We start from the raw sequence: 16,722 nt of genomic DNA, 5'->3' as shown, positions 1-16,722 counted from the left end.
CAAGAAAGGGAAGAGGTGCATCAAGGGAGTTCTTAGCTGAAAGCAGCTCCCACACGTAACTAAACTGAGCGTGCCAAAGTCCCTATCCACACTTGAAATGACAGCAGCAGCAGCTTGTTCACCTGGAAAAACAGCTAGACCAGTGGTTAAAAAACTCTAAATACAATGGAGCAGAATAAAATTACGTATTTAGTGGAGTGGCATAGTGATATGGGGGTGAAGTGGCTTTATTGACATTACAAATGGATGAATTTTGGAGCTGATTACAAATCAGATAACTGTTCTTATCCATGGCTGACCTCTATAATCTGTGTTTCCCTCTTGATGAATGTTTATAAATCCCATTACTGCTAATGTTTATGTGAATTATGTTGAATATAGTTCGGCTTCATACAGGCATAATATCTTGATGCTAATGGAAATTATGGGTGTGCATAAAGAGAGAACTTTCTCTGTGGTTACAGAAAATAAGTTAGTTTGGAACAAAGGTAGAATCCTTAACGCTGCAAAATACTGTAAACTGCAAAATTAAATAGGTGAGTTAGTTCCGTAAGGTGAGGCACTACCTCCAGCTTCAAGTGCCCTCTTCCTCTACTAAGCTGTACAAGGTCCCTTGCTCCCCTTGGCTCTCACTGTCAATGCTTTTCTCCTTTCAAATCCTCCTCCCGCCCCCCACAAAAAAAATTGTGCTGTACACGAGTGCTTCTAGCTATGTGTGCATGTGCAGGACTTGAAAAATTTCCCAAATCCCCAGATCACTTTAGAATTAAGCCTGTTGTATGTTCTGTAATGCCTATCCTAGACTTCAGTTAGCCTTTAAGGTTCACTGTGACTTTCTAAGTAGAGCTGGTGGAGAATTTTCCAACGGAAGTGTTTTGTCAGAAAATGCTGATTAGTTGAATCTGAAATGTTTCACAGAAACATAGTAGGTTTGGCGACCTTTCAGTGAACCGCAGGCAGGGTTCAGATGGAAACCTGCCTGGTTTCCAGCCATCTCTTGGTCGGCTCTGGGGAGCCCAGGCTTTCAGAATATGTGGCTCTTGAACAGCTGCACTGGGGGGGTGTCTCCTGCAGCCTGATGAGGCAGCTACCCAGGAAGTTCTGGAAACAGCTAACTAAAATTGATGTGATTCTCCTCAGTTTCACTGTTGTTCAGTGGTGGGCAGCATTGAAATTGACAAAAATCATGTCAATTTCATTCTGCAGCTTCTGGATCTTGTGGGGCATATTTTGTTTCAAAAACACCACCTGTCTATTTCTATAGTGAAAATTTTATGGAATCTCCATCTCGTGGGAAACTTTTTGAAATGTCGAAAATTCTAGCAAACCAAACATTCAAAATTTTGGCCCACTTTATTTCTAAATAATAGCATCCGCACGGTATTGTTTTGCCCAAACTGTCCACTTTTACTCTGTGGGTTGTTTCATTAAAGTTGTAATATATGAGGATAAAAAATAAAATTAAACTGAGAGCCAGGTCATTATATTCATTTTAACTTTCTTCTTAGTTTCACAGATGTATCATGAGCTTTGTAGCATCTTGCAAATGACACTTGCTACTGTTTATCACAATCTGGTTATTTTGATACCTCTTTTAAAATCTAACCCAGCCTGCTCTGCTGTGTGATTGCAGTTATGGATTAATGTATGTACTTGTTTCAGTGACATACAGGTGTTTTCAATCAAAAAACATTCTTTGCAGACTTAAAAGGGAATGGAAAATTAATGAATGACTGTCACATTTATTTAGGTGTTTTTAAGCTGTAGGTGAGAAGTCACTAATGATGTTGCAAAGTAACCTGCTCATTTTCTTTTTCATTGCTGCTTGCCGAATCGCTTCTGACTTGTCAGAGTTCAGCTGTCATTTTTACTGCTTTTATACACTTTCCAGTTCTGTTAATATACAAGGTCCAAATGTGAGAAAATTAAACACCTTACGTGAAAGATTTATTTGGGAAAAAACTTAGTTTGTGAAATTCTGACAAAAGCAAAGATTAAGTGGCCCAGTATATGAATAATACCTGGGAGAGCACATGTTACAAGTTTATCCTTTATCTCTTAGGACTGAAAGTGTATAAGAAATATAAACCTATTTGGTCTGGTGCAAGTTTCAATATGTTTCACTAAGACATGGAAATTATTAAGATATATATATATAAAGTTCAGAGTTCCCTGCCATAGAAGCTGAATAATTTATGCTTATTTTTATATACGTGAAGACTACAGTAGATTTTTCTTCATAAACTGGAAGTGATTATTTAAAGATGTGCAACTAATTTTCAAGGGGAGAGACAATTCTCAAATGTGTTTGGATAAAGACATTCCCAGTTCTTACAACTAGTTAAAGAAACACTGACAAGATGATCAGACCCCAAAGTTAGGTGTTGTACAAAGATGTTCATAATATAATTTCTGTTCATGTTAGTACTGACTTTTTATTATTTTAAACACACTGCATTCATTCATTATAACCCAAACACTTCAAGCAGTTCTTTTCATCCAAATAATCAAATTTGTGCAAATTAATATTCCTCTTTCTAGGCTTGAAAGGATTAGATCTTATTGGTAAATGTTGATTTCACCATACGCACACCAACTACTGAAATAAATATTTCCATTGATGATCACAATTTACAGATGGGCAAAGAAAGAAAAATGCTGCTTGAGAATTTGAATTGAAAGTAAGGGAATTTACTTTATCAGCGTCACATGTCAAAACATACAATTTGTGTTTTAACAGGTATAAAGCTTTAACTTTTTGAATCTGTGTCTGTCATTAAATAATTGTCTGAACTCCCCATAATTTCCCTCAAGTGGGAAAATTTAAACTGATAAAAATAACAAAACCCTTAAAAATAAATGTCAGTGTTAACAGTCAAAATAATTTTAAAATAAATATAAAAATCAAATTCTGCCAAGCCTATCTGTTTCAGTGCCTGAATTCAGCTCTGAAAACACTGCTTGAAATATTCCATTTTTTTTGGAGAGAAAATAATCTTGAAAATGCTTCAGCAGTTCATATGGCAATGAAATACCCTATGAATCTCAAACTGAAATCTATACATTGGAAAATAGTTGCCAATATTTGTAAGAACAATTCAGGAGTTAATTTTAAAAAAATTGTCATAAGAAGGTAAGAAATCTGACAAATTTAGCAAAGCTGCTAATAATTTATTAATAAAAATAAGGCCACCATCAAGATAAAGAATATTTATTTATGAAGAAAATCCTTTAGCCATTTACAACAGCATTTAAGAAACAAGTCAGTCTCTTTGAACTCTTTATCACCTCTGGGAATATGACTAAAAGTGGAGAGAGAATAAATGTTTGGAAAGCTCTGTGAGCCATACTTTAGATAACTGCCAGATAAATCGTAAATATTAAAAGCCTGAGCAGAGATTTCCAGCCTTTTGTGAAGATGTGTTCTTGCTGCCTGATTCACTTTTTAAATTAATATATTGATTATCACCTTATGAATGAAGGAAATAACAGCTCTCTATATATTGAGGAATGACCATTCTGATGTCGCATTTTACACATTTATGGCCCTACATATCAGAGACAAAATTTCATGTTTATTCAACCTCACTTATATAGCTGTATTTAAACAAGATTCTGTAACTTAATGAAAAATCCAATTACTATAGCAAGGAATGGAAACTAAAGAATCTATGGTGTAAACAATAAAATGTCAGCATTATCACTTTGAGGGCTAAATCATGGCAACCTGTAAAAATGTCTGGCCTGTTGCCAGTTACATGATTTTCAAAAATTTGGGTAATAATATTTAAGAAGGTTTTGGGTCCTTAACCATGAGAAATGTGGAGCCATTTGTTGTGATACTGATATGTAGTACATTATTACATGCAGTATATTTATTGGTTGCTGTAGGAGCTGAGAGAGATGCATAACAAGCAGCAGCTTCAGAAGCAAAAGAACTTAGAAGTTGAGAGGTTGAAACAGAAGGAGCAAGAGAGGAAGACAGTAGAACTGGAAAAGCAAAAAGAAACCCAAAGGTAACAGTTTTAGTTTATGCTAAATACAAATTTTATTTAGAGTCATAGGTGTGCATAGTGTTTCACATACAAGTAAGATAAACTTCCTGTTCCTGAGAATTTAATCTAAACTCAGTTATTTACTGAGCCTCATCAGTATGTTGGCAGCTCTATGAAATGGGGAGAACTCAGGTCCTTAGCCAAGATTTTTGTTTCAGCCCAAAAGGAGACTGCACTTGAAAGGGGGAAAGCCTTGCATCATTGAGTCCAAAGCCTAATGTGGAGACAAACTCTTACGCATGTATAACCACACCCTTGCTGTTGGTTCTTCCTAGAACTCTCAACCAGCAGTAATGTGTGGAGATGAGAATTTGGCAAAGAAACTAGACTGTTTGGTTTTGTTTGTTAACTGAAATGCTTCTCCAGTCCACAGATTCTTTTTTTTTTTTAATGACCATGCTGTTTGGGAGTCTTAGGGAAAAATCAAAAAAAGGGTTTGATATGCTTCTATGCATTGAATTTTTCTGATGATGTAACTTACACATTTTTTATTACACACAAGACTTAAATACTGAACAAGGAATATTTTTGTTTTAAGAATAATTTTTTTCCATGTATATGGTATAAAGACTAGCCAGCAGCTCTCTTCCGTAAGGGAGAAGTTTAATTAAAACACAGTAGAAAATTTTAATATGATACAGCTGTTTTAGCTGTTTTGAATTTTGTTTTCAACGTTCTTTTGAAACCAATCACACACACACTGTGGGAGTATTAAACTCTTGATCTAAACAAAAGCTGTTAGTCAAGTGTTTAGAACAGAGGACTGGGAGCTAGCTAGAAAGGCCTTAAATTGTAATCAGGGCCATCAGACTGTCTGAGCATCCTGGGGCAAGTCACTTAACTATGTTCCTTCTTCCCCACTCAACCCAATTTGAAAAATTCAGTAAAAAACAGGATCTCGCTGAAAACCATATTTGCAAACAAAAGACTTTTGAAAAAATTGTTAAAATTGGAAGTGTGTTAATGGAGTCCAGTTAAAAGCCTCAAATTATTTACATAATGTTCTACATTGCTTTAAAATCTCTAACATTAGTACTAGAGCTGGTTGAAAATTTTCCAACAGAACAGTTTTCTGTCAGAAAATGCTGATTCAATGGAACTGACACATTTTGCCCAGTGTGCCTGGTTTCTTGCCAACCCAGGCTCCCTGCTTCCCTGGCAGTCAGCCTGGCTCCGAACTTGGGAATTGTCGTTCCAAACTTTGGAGCCTGGAGAGCTGGGACCAGAAAATGTTGAAAAATTCCATGTTGGTTCTTCTGAAATGTTTTTTTAAAAAGTCCCTCCCAAGAAAATATTGCATATCCAACTTTTTCTGATTCAGAAAGAATTTTTTTGGAAATGCAAAATTTTCCAGAAGATGGAAATTCTAGGCCCCATGCAGTTCTAACGGGTATGTCTGGAGACAAACAGTTTAGGGTTCCATCTGATTCCCCAGTTACATAATCATTAATCATTCGCTTTTGCCACCTGTCTTTTACCACCACCAACCTTAACATTGCCCCCTAAAGTTTTCTGAAAGCTCAAAATAACAAGTAAATAGAAAATAACTGATTTGTCTCTTGATAATATTTTAAAACTCCCAGTTTAATCTCCTGCTGCCTTTCAATGGAAGAGAAAAGATGACAAAAATATACAAGTGAGAGAAAAGAATGGAATGTAGATAGAATGGGCTGGAGAATAGGTGAGACAAGTAAATAAATGGAAGAGAGAAAAGCTAGGAGAGACATCTACATACCATAGGATAGTGGGAGTGTTTGCTGCTTTTATTGTAGCTAGCAGGAGACATCCTACATCTTTGTACTGTTGTGGGAAAAGGATGGGGTTTTGAGTAGTTTGCTAACTTTCAGTTTACTCTGCATTTATAGTTAAATCAGAGAAAGAATAACTTACAATTCCTCAGCATGTGCACCCAACCTTTGGATGAACGAGGGCCTAGGAGCCACAACCCCAAGTTTATATTAACTTGTTTTGACTTTATTTGAAATGATGACAACTATGCACTGAGCATAGCACAAATAACTCAGTTCTGTTTCTTTAGCAGAGGAGTCTAGAACAGCACCTGCAAGGTGAGAGGGTCCCAGAGCTTGGGAACTTAGAGGTCTACACAGCAATGGAACAGCCCTGCAGCCTGGGCCCTGTGAGCCTGACTCAGCTGGCATGGGCCAGTCACGGTTTTTTCTTTGCTATGTGGACATAGCCTTAGGGGATTGTGCAGGAGAAGAAAAGTATTTGAGTAATATGATTCAGAAATGGCCCTAGTTTTGGGACAGGAACCTTCCTAAAGTGGAGATGTGGTGTTGGGGAGAGAAGAGAAAATAGCTAAAGTCTGTTTTCACTTGTTAATTCCTGATTTAAGGGCCAAATCCCAGAGTAACCCAGTTGCGCACTAGAAAAATCTGTGAGGCTAGGGTACGGGAAGAATCATTTTTTCATAAGCAACAGAGCTCCAACAGCTTCTATGCTTCTATGCAAGGTCTGTGTCAAACTCCATTGCATGTTTTGCTGCAGGAAGCATCTTCCCAATCTCTTCATATCCCTTTCGCCTTGTCTTCCCACATGGAGCAGAAGTGCATTGGTTCTGCTAACAGTTAGACCTTTAATGCCCACCAGGGGGGTGAATCATGCAGCTCCTCTATAAAGCCATTATCCTCTGCTGGTCCCATCCCCATCAGTTATATCAAACTTGATTTTGAGTGGTGAGTCTTAACCACTGTACTAAAAAACATAATTAAAAACTCACAACTTTCTAGCTAAAGCAGTATTTACTATCAATGATTACAATATAAACCATATAGAACCCTCTTTGAACAAACTAAGTACACTTAACACCATTAAATGCTGCATCATGCTGTCTAGAGAAGATTTTCCCTGAATGTTTCTATATAGCGCAGTCTAATAGTATTATAGCAAGACTTCTGAATAATAGACTCTAAATGTTTTGCAAGAGCACTCACTAACGAGGATACACAGACTAATGTTTGAAACAAATGGCTGAAAGGGCTGCAGCTTTACTATGTGAAGTTAAATGACATAACTGGAAGCCAGAAAGCCCTGGCAGTATTTGTAAGCTGGAGAAACAGTATTTCCTTTTACTATTGTTGGTCTTATACCTTATTCCTAACAATGTATTGATGCTGGTATTATATAACTCTTCTGCTATCCCAAGCAGTCTAATACTACTGCCAGTATTGAGGCCTAAACACAGCCTGCTGTCCTGCACAAACTGTTTTGGTGAGTAGCTTCATACCTTGCACAGAAAGATAAAATATTCTTGTTGATTCAAGTCGAATCAGAATATGATGGTGGCTGTGCTGGTTAGGCAGCAACCCAGTCTTCAGTTGGCTTGGAAGGTAACTCTTGACCACTTGCAAATTTAACTGTGTTGCCAGGACTCTGGTGTAAATATCGCAGTCCTCTTAATTAAACAAAATGGTGTGCTGTACAAAAGGCCAAGTCCATAAATGACAAACCCGTCATCAGCAACTATCAGTGATTCCAGAAAGCAAGCATGAAATTGCCAGAAGAGCAAAATGTCAGAGGTAACGTGTGTATGTCATAGTCTTGCAAAATTCTGTTTTTATACTCTGAGGGAAATATTTTTTTTGGCAGACAGAGTGTCATTAGGTTCAGTGTCTGTTTTAGTTTTAATCCATCTTTGCAAAGGATGGGCTGGTAGAATTTGTGCCTGGGATGCTCAATTTTTATGATGTGTGCAAGGCTGATCTATAAAGTGCAAGGAAAGGAAAGGAGGAACATCTAGGCAATAGGCAGAACAGGAATATAGCAGTTTCCACTTGCTGCCCCTTTAGCACCCTTTCCAGGGTGCTAATCTGTTCTCTTGGCCAGTTTGACTCTGAGTAGGGATTGGTAAATGTCTGCTAGTGAGAGAGGATGAGCATGACTGATTGGCTAGTTCTCTTTCATGGCTCCTGCATTGTGAAGCCCCGCAAAGCTAATGTTCTATACAGGGGTGTGTGTGTGTGTTGGGGAGAGGGGTAGTGAAAAAGAGAAACGATCATGCTGATTTAAAGCAATAATCATTCTGAATGTTCTGTCCTCTAGGCTGCCTAGTGCAATGCAGGAAAGGCGCGCATGTTGAGAGAGAAGCAGTTTTAAAGGCACAAATCCAGACTCTTGTATAGGGTTTCCAATTTTGGTTGAACGTATTCCTGAAGGTTTCATCATAGAATCATAGAATATCAGGGTTGGAAGGGACCTCAGGAGGTCATCTAGTCCAACCCCCTGCTCAAAAGCAGGACCCATCCCCAATTAAATCATCCCAGCCAGGGCTTTGTCAAGCCTGACCTTAAATACTTCTAAGGAAGGAGATTCCACCACCTCCCTAGGCAACGCATTCCAGTGTTTCACCACCCTCCTAGTGAAAAAGTTTTTCCTAATATCCAACCTAAACCTCCCCCACTGCAACTTGAGACCATTACTCCTTGTCCTGTCCTCTTCCACCACCGAGAATAGTCTAGAACCATCCTCTCTGGAATCACCTCTCAGGTAGTTGAAAGCAGCTATCAAATCCCCCCTCATTCTTCTCTTCTGCAGACTAAACAATCCCAGTTCTCTCAGCCTCTGCTCATAAGCATGTGTTCCAGACCCCTAATCATTTTTGTTGCCCTTCGCTGGACTCTTTCCAGTTTATCCACATCCTTCTTGTAGTGTGGGGCCCAAAACTGGACACAGTACTCCAGATGAGGCCTCACCAATGTCGAATAGAGGGGGACGATCACGTCCCTCGATCTGCTCACTATGCCCCTACTTATACATCCCAAAATGCCATTGGCCTTCTTGGCAACAAGGGCACACTGCTGACTCATATCCAGCTTCTCGTCCACTGTCACCCCAGGTCCTTTTCCGCAGAACTGCTGCCTAGCCATTCGGTCCCTAGTCTGTAGCTGTGCATTGGGTTCTTCCGTCCTAAGTGCAGGACCCTGCACTTATCCTTATTGAACCTCATCAGATTTCTTTTGGCCCAATCCTCCAATTTGTCTAGGTCCCTCTGTATCCTATCCCTGCCCTCCAGTGTATCAACCACTCCTCCCAGTTTAGTATCATCCGCAAATTTGCTGAGAGTGCAATCCGCACCATCCTCCAGATCATTTATGAAGATATTGAACAAAACCGGCCTCAGGACCGACCCCTGGGGCACTCCACTTGACACCGGCTGCCAACTAGACATGGAGCCATTGATCACATGACATCATCTTTAATTAATTAAGATTAATCTTTAATTCCTGGAGGGTTGGCAGACTTGCTCTTGTAACAAAACTGTCTTCAGGAAATTTAGTATATCCAAAAGGTTTGTTCAGTTGACCTGTCTTGTTTAGGTATAAGTATTTTGAAACACAAAAATATAGCCTTACATTTCCTGAGCAGATATAAGATGGCTTACTTTGCAGTATTGTCACTTTAAAACCTGAAGTGCCTAAATTTAAGCTCTAACACTTCAAGGATTTTTATATCTTCAAACGAATTATGTGAATTTTTTCTACAGTTTGTCACTCTTAGAATGATTTTCTGTGGATTTTATTAATAGAACTGTGCAAAACTACAGAAATAAAATATAAAATATTGTTGAATTTGCAACATAGTCAGGGAATGCGAAACATGATTCTCATAGTAATACCAGCTCAAGACAGATTACATGTTAACATATTCACATCTGATTACTAGGTAGATTTAAATGGATAACTTCACAGTAATGACTGACTCTACATTTTTAAAGAAATATCTTAGCCAAGTTTGAGAGGGTGAACGCTAACAGTTCTAGATCTCCAAGATTGCTGCAAGACCAAGGTGTTAATTTTTTTTTTTCTCTGCTTGCAGACAACTCCAGCACAAAATTAGTGAACGATTTACCATTCAGGAGTCCTTGGTACTCTCATTATTTCACTGTTTGCCTCTTAGAGGTGCTTCTGCAGAACTCCGATTGTAAACCCACAGATTTCATATGCATGGCTGAAAATATAGGGTTATATTAAGAACTGAGTTGCAACCTTACCTGTCAAATTGTTATAGTATCTTGGTGCTAGATATTTTTTTGGGCAATTACTCTGATTTCTGTTAAATTTAGTTTTTTGTAGTCTTCTCTTAGTTGGCTGAGAGTCACTAGCATGGCTCTTCCTCATTTGATGCTGACTCTACTGGCAGGGTTTTCAAAATGTCATGTCTTCTGGGATTTTTCATCAGTAAGGAGATTCTGTGGGATGGGTGTTCTTGATAGTTCTATTAATGATGATGGGAAATATGTAAGCTAATAACATGAATCACATATTCATAAGGAAAACTAAATATTATGTTTACTTCCCTTTGTCTGCTTTAAAAAAATTGTAATTGACAGACGAATCCAGGAAAGGGATAAACAGTGGTTTGATCGAGTGCAACAGGAGGAAGAGCGGCAAAAAAAACTTCAGGAAAATGAAAAGCCAAAAAGGGAAGAAATAATCAAGAAGACAGACAGTGACGATAAGGGCAAACAGGAAATGCAAGATAAACTGAATAAGCTTTTCCATCAACATCAGGAGCTAGCCAAGCCAGCTATCCAGGCTCCCTGGTCAAGTGCAGGTACGGAAGAGTAAGGAAATCTATTGCATACAGCTGCTAAAGCATAGCCATGGTCTACACTACGAGTTTAGGTCGAATTTAGCAGCATTAGATCAATTTAACCCTGCACCCGTCCACACAACGAAGCCATTTTTGTCAACTTAATGGGCTCTTAAAATCGATTTCTGTAGTCCTCCCCAACGAGGGGATTAGTGCTGAAATCGACATTGCCAGATCAAATTTGGGTTAGTGTGGACGCAATTCAACGGTATTGGCCTCTGGGAGCAATCCCACAGTGCTCCATTGTGGCCGCTCTGGACAGCACTCTCAACTCGGATGCACTGGCCAGGTATACAAAAAAAGCCCCCCAAACTTTTGAATTTCATTTGCTGTTTGGCCACCGTGGTGTGACCACACAGAGCTCATCAGCAGAGATGACCATGGAGTCCCAGAATCGCAAAAGAGCTCCAGCATGGATCAAATGGGAGGTACTGGATCTGATCGCTGTATGGGGAGACGAATCCGTGCTATCAGAACTCCATTCCAAAAGACGAAATGCCAGAATATTTGAAAAAATCTCCAAGGGCATGAATTACAGAGGCTATCACAGGGATCCGCAGCAGTGCCGCGTGAAACTTAAGGAGCTCAGGCAAGCCTACCAAAAAACCCAAGAGGCAAACAACCACTTGGGGTCAGAGCACCAGATATGCCACTTGTATGATGAGCTGCATGCAGTTCTAAGGGGTGCCCCTACAACTACCCCACACCTGTACGTGGACTCCTGCAAGGGAGTCTCACGCAACAGGGATGAGGATTTTGGAGACGAGGAAGATGATAGCGCACACCAGGCAAGTAGAGAAACCGTTCTCCCTGACAGCCAGGAACTATTTATCATCCTGGAGCCAATGCCCTCCCAAACTGAGCTCCCGGACCTCGAAGGTGGAGAAGGCACCTCTGGTGAGTGTACCTTTGTAAATATAATACACGGTTTAAAAGCAAGCGTGTTTAATAATTAATTTGCCCTGAAGATTGGGATGCATTTGCGGCCAGTACAGCTACTGGAAAAGTCTGTTAACGTGTCTGGGGATGGGGCAGAAATCCTCCAGGGACATCGCAATGAAGCTGTCCTGGAGATACTCCCGAAGCCTTTGCAAAAAGTTTCTGGGGAGGGCAGCCTTATTGCATCCTCCATGGTAGAACACTTTACTGCGGCAGGCCAGTAGCACGTAGTCTGGAATCATTGCATAAGAAAACATGGCAGCATGTTGTCCCGATGCTTGCTGGCTTTCAAGCAACATCCATTCTTTATCTCTCTGTATTATCCTCAGGAGAGTGATGATATTCATGGTCACCTGGTTGAAAAAGGGGAATTTTATTAAGGGGACATCAGAGGTGGCCGTTCCTGCTGGGCAGTTTGCCTGTGGCTGAAAAGAAATCATCCCCGCTGTTAGCCACACGGTGGGGGGAGGGGTGAAGCGATCATCCGAGAGAATTGGGCATGGGGGAGGATTAGTTGGGTTTGTGCTGCATGTTAATCAGAAAACATCAGCCCCTCCTTTTAAATGGCCAATGTGTCTTTTTTTTCAATTTTAATCTCCCTTTTTTTCCTCCTGCAGCTGCAAATGTTTCAACGCTGCGACTAGCATCTCCATCCCAGAGGCTAGCGCAGATAAGAAGGTGAAAAAACCACACTCACGATGAAATGTTCTCTGAGCTCACGCAGTCCACCCAACCTGAAAGAGCCCAGCAGAATGCATGAAGGCAGACAATGGCAGAGTCCAGGAAAGCACAAAATGAACGCAAGGACAGGAGGGATGTGCAAGAGGATAGATGGCTGGAGCAACAGGAGAGGTGGCGGGATCAAGAGGAAGGGTGGCAGCAGCATGATAAAAGGAGGCAGGATGCAATGCTGAGGCTACTGGAGGATCCAACTGATATGCTCTGGCACATGATTGAGGTGCAGGAAAGGCACAGACCGCCACTGCAGCCCCTGTGTAACCAACCGCCCTCCCCTCCAAGTTCTGTAGCCTCCTCACCCAGACGCCCAAGAACATGGTTGGGGGGCAAAAGGGCTTCGGGCACTCAACCACTCGACCCCAGAGGACTGCCCAAGCAACAGAAGGCTGGCATTCAATAAGTTTTGAAGTACAGTGTGGCCTTGTCCTTCCCTCCTCCCCTTATCCACCACCCACCCGGTGCTTCCGTCCTCTCCCAACCCTCCCGGGCTACCTTGGCAGTTATCCCCCTATTTGTGTGATGAATTAATAAAGAATGCATGAATTTGAAACAACAATGACTTTATTGCCCCTGCAAGCGGTGATCAAAGGTGGGAGGGGAGGGCGGTTGGCTTACAGGGAAGCAGAGTGAACCAAGGAGGTGGGCTTTCATCAAGGAGAAACAAACAGAACTGTCACACCGTAGCCTGGTCAGCCATGAAACTGGTTTTCAAAGCTTCTCTGATGTGCAGTGTGCCCTGCTGTGCTCTTCTAACCTCCCTGGTGTGTGGCTGCTCGTAATCAGCAGCCAGGCAATTTGCCTCAACTTCCCACCCCGCCATAAACGTCTCCCCCTTACTCTCACAGAGATTGTGGAGCACACAGCAAGCAGTAATAACAATGGGAATATTGGTTTCGCTGAGGTCTGAGCGAGTCAGTAAACTGCGCCAGCGCGCTTTTAAACATCCAAATGCACATTCTGCCACCATTCTGCACTTGCTCAGCCTGTAGTTGAACAGCTCCTGACTACTGTCCAGGGTGCCTGTGTATGGCTTCATGAGCCATGGCATTAAGGGGTAGGCTGGGTTCCCAAGGATAACTATAGGTATTTCAACATCCCCAACAGTTATTTTCTGGTCTGGAAAGTAAGTACCTTGCTGGAGCTGTTCATACAGACCAGCGTTCCTGAAGATGCGAGCGTCATGTACCTTTCCCGGCCATCCCACGTTGATGTTGGTGAAACGTCCCTTGTGATCCACCAGTGCTTGCAGCACCATTGAAAAGTACCCCTTTTGGTTTATGTACTGGCTGTCTTTGTGGTCCAGTCCCAAGATAGGGATATGGGTTCCGTCTATCGCCCCCACCACAGTTAGGGAATCCCATTGCAGCAAAGCCATCTAGTATGACCTGCACATTTCCTAGAGTCACTACCCTTGATAGCAGCAGCTCAGTGATTGTGTTGGCTACTTGGATCACAGCAGCCCCCACAGTAGGTTTGCTCACTCCAAATTGATTCCCGACTGACCGGTAGCTGTCTGACATTGCAAGCTTCCAGAGGGCTATTGCCACTCGCTTGTGAACTATGCGGGCTGCTCTCATCTTGGTATTCTTGCGCTTCAGGGCAGGGGAAAGCAAGTCACAAAGTTCCATGAAAGTGCCCTTACGCATGTGAAAGTTTTGCAGCCACTGGGAGTCATCCCAGACCCACAACACAATGCGGTCCCACCACTCTGTGCTTGTTTCCTGGGCCCAGAATCGGCGTTCCACAGCATGAGCCTGCCCCATTGCCACCAGGATGGCCAAATTGCTGGGGCCTGTGCTTTGAGAGAAATGTGTCCATGTCCTCATCACTCTTATCACCACTCTGCCATCGCCTCTTTGCATGCTTTTGCAGGTTCTGGTTCTGCATATACTGCATGATAATGCATGAGGTGTTTACAACGCTCATAACTGCTGCGGTGATCTGAGCAGGCTCCATGATTGCCATGGTATGGCGTCTGCAGGAGAGCAGAGTTGCAGGGGAAGCGGTGGTTGGATGACCAGTTTTGCAGACCTACTGCACTGTCTGCTGCCAGGACACAACAGTTGAGCGGGCTGCACGCTCGCCGTAGTATGGCGAGACAAGAGCAGCCAAGCAGATTTGCAGCAGAAGCGGCCCTGCGAGACCAGCAGGAGAGCAGAGTGCCAGCAGAAGCGTTGGATGATGACGGTCATATAGAGGACCTGCGAGGTGGATTCATAGCATCCGAAGAGCAGAGTGGCAGCGGAAGCAGTGGATGACGATGACGATTAGCAGTCCTACTGCACCATCTGCTGAAAGCAGTATGGCACCCGCACAGAAAAAAGGCGCAAAACGATTGTCTGCTGTTGCTTTCACGGAGGGAGGGGCTATTGACGACATGTAACCAAAACCACCCGCGACAATATTTTTGCCCCAACAGGCATTGGAAGCTTAACCTGGAATTCTAATGGGTGGCAGAGACTGCGTTAACTGTGGGATAGCTACCCACAGTGCAACACTCTGAAAGTCGACGCTCGCCTTGGTACTGTGGACACACTCCACCAATTTAATGCACTTAGTGCATTAGCGTGGGGACACACACAATCGACTGTATAAAATCACTTTATAAAAAATCAACTTCTATAAATTTGACCTAATTTCATAGTGTAGACATACCCATAGACGACGACTCCTTACAGCCTGTCTTCTTATTCCATATGTTGTATATTCTGAATTGAAACTAAGTCACTAATCTTGTTTAAATAAATGGTTTAAGGTTTACATTGTCCACTCTGTATCACATATCTCTTCTGAGTGTTGTTGCTCTCCCTACAAGTGTGGAATTTAATAGAAGTTACATAGGGAGTGAAGGGGACTGGATGAGATGCACCATGCAGCTTGGAGAAGAGAATTTAGCTGTAAGCTGGTGCTTGTCTCCAACAAACTATTATTTCTCAAAATAATGAGATAAAATAATGTTGCCATGCTTCACCTTTTAGAGGCGAAACTGCATTTCAAAAATCACTTCCTTCACCCCATGTACAGTTTGTATGGTAGTCTATAACATTTCCTTCAAAGTAGAGGCAGTATGTAACTAGCTAGTCCTATACAATTTAAAAAAACAAAATCAAATTGTTTGGGAAAAAAAATTAAAACTGGTTAAGGGGGAATAAATACACTAGATGTTATCCATCAGCCATATAGTATTTGCCACATGCGGTTTAATGAGTCTGTAAAAGGTCACTATATGGATAATGACCATCTATACCAGGAACTTACTGATCAAGTTAATCCATTATGTCAGTGCAATGCTTAAAAGCAAAACAGGAAAAGTTGTAAAATCATTGTACATGGTTTTAAATGCAGGTATTTTCTATATAAATAGCTGTGTGTTTCATAAAAGCCAAAAGCATATTATTTTAAATAGGTGGTGCTAAAGGAGAAAATAGAGATAAAATGTAAGTTTAATTATTTGTTTATTTCCCTTTATGGAAAATGGGGATAGTACTTACTCTGCCTCTCAGGGCATTGTGATAATTAATTAACACTTTACCTCTCATTTTTTTTACCTCTCTTCTTCTAAAGTGTTTCACAAACATTTTTGTTTAGTTTTTAATATGTATTTTTCTTCCTCTCTATATAGAAAAAGCTCCACTAACTATTTCTGCTCAGGAGGATGTAAAAATAGTATATTATCGAGCGTTGTATCCTTTTGAAGCCAGAAGCCATGATGAAATCACTATTCAGCCTGGTGACATAGTCATGGTAAGAAGAGTGTGATGTTGCTTGAAAAACTGTACTTTGTTTTACATCTCTGCTTCTATTTTTATACCAGTATTTTATTCAACCTAACTTTGAATTTACATATACCACAAGTATTACAAGTAAGTTGTAAAGACTGAAATGTACAGTATGTGCTACCGTTTATTATCTCTGCTGTTAGAATAATGAGAGAAGCAAGGTGGGTGAGGTAATATCTTTTATTGGACCAACTTCTGTTGGTGAGAGAGACAAGCTGTCGAGCTTACACAGAGCTCTTCTTCAAGTCTGGGAAACTTAGGCCAGTCCTACGCTGCAGACCTATTTCAGTATAACTATATTGCTCATGGGTGTGGAACTTCTCCTATTGACTTAGCTACTGCCAGGGAGGTGGATTAACTACAAGGAGAAATTGCCTGTTAACACCCCTCTAAAGCATGGGGAGGAAAGGGGGGTTGTTAGTGGGTTACAGATTGTTGTGCTAAGCCATAAATCCAGTGTCTCTATTCAGTCCATGATTTTTAGTGTCTAGCACCCAGGCCATCTTTTGAAAGTATTGTGCAGGTTTCATTTGAGGATGATGACTGAGAGGTCAGATATAGAGTGATCACTTGGTGAAAAGTGTTCACCACAGGTGATG

The 16,722-nt window shown here is 41.2% G+C and overlaps 2 protein-coding genes across 6 annotated transcripts in view; both read left to right on the top strand.

Moving 5' to 3' along the window:
* ITSN1 (intersectin 1) overlaps positions 1 to 16,722 on the top strand; it is a 226,089-nt gene that overhangs the window by 120,591 nt on the left and 88,776 nt on the right. For all 5 annotated transcript variants that reach the window (XM_077818952.1, XM_077818938.1, XM_077818930.1 and 2 more), the window contains 3 exons: positions 3,892 to 4,016; positions 10,405 to 10,628; positions 15,967 to 16,088. In XM_077818952.1, the coding sequence (XP_077675078.1) occupies positions 3,892 to 4,016; positions 10,405 to 10,628; positions 15,967 to 16,088 (471 nt within the window). The remainder of the gene's footprint in view (positions 1 to 3,891; positions 4,017 to 10,404; positions 10,629 to 15,966; positions 16,089 to 16,722) is intronic.
* LOC144265942 (myb/SANT-like DNA-binding domain-containing protein 7) lies at positions 10,637 to 12,848 on the top strand. Its single transcript, XM_077819034.1, has 2 exons — positions 10,637 to 11,564; positions 12,224 to 12,848. The coding sequence occupies exons 1-2, from the start codon at positions 11,042 to 11,044 to the stop codon at positions 12,286 to 12,288; spliced, it is 588 nt and encodes a 195-aa protein (XP_077675160.1). The 5' UTR covers positions 10,637 to 11,041; the 3' UTR covers positions 12,289 to 12,848.

Source organism: Eretmochelys imbricata, chromosome 1 (assembly GCF_965152235.1).
Source record: "Eretmochelys imbricata isolate rEreImb1 chromosome 1, rEreImb1.hap1, whole genome shotgun sequence".
Lineage (NCBI taxonomy): Eukaryota > Metazoa > Chordata > Testudines > Cheloniidae > Eretmochelys > Eretmochelys imbricata.
The sequence above is the reverse complement of the archived record's forward strand: the minus strand, read 5'-3'. Positions and strand labels throughout refer to the sequence as shown.

Excerpts from the sequence above, each read along its gene's own strand:
- LOC144265942 (XM_077819034.1), top strand. The coding sequence starts at position 11,042 with ATGACCATGGAGTCCCAGAATCGCAAAAGAGCTCCAGCATGGATCAAA. Across the intron at positions 11,565-12,223 it reads AGGTGGAGAAGGCACCTCTG|CTGCAAATGTTTCAACGCTG; the intron begins GTGAGTGTACCT and ends TTCCTCCTGCAG.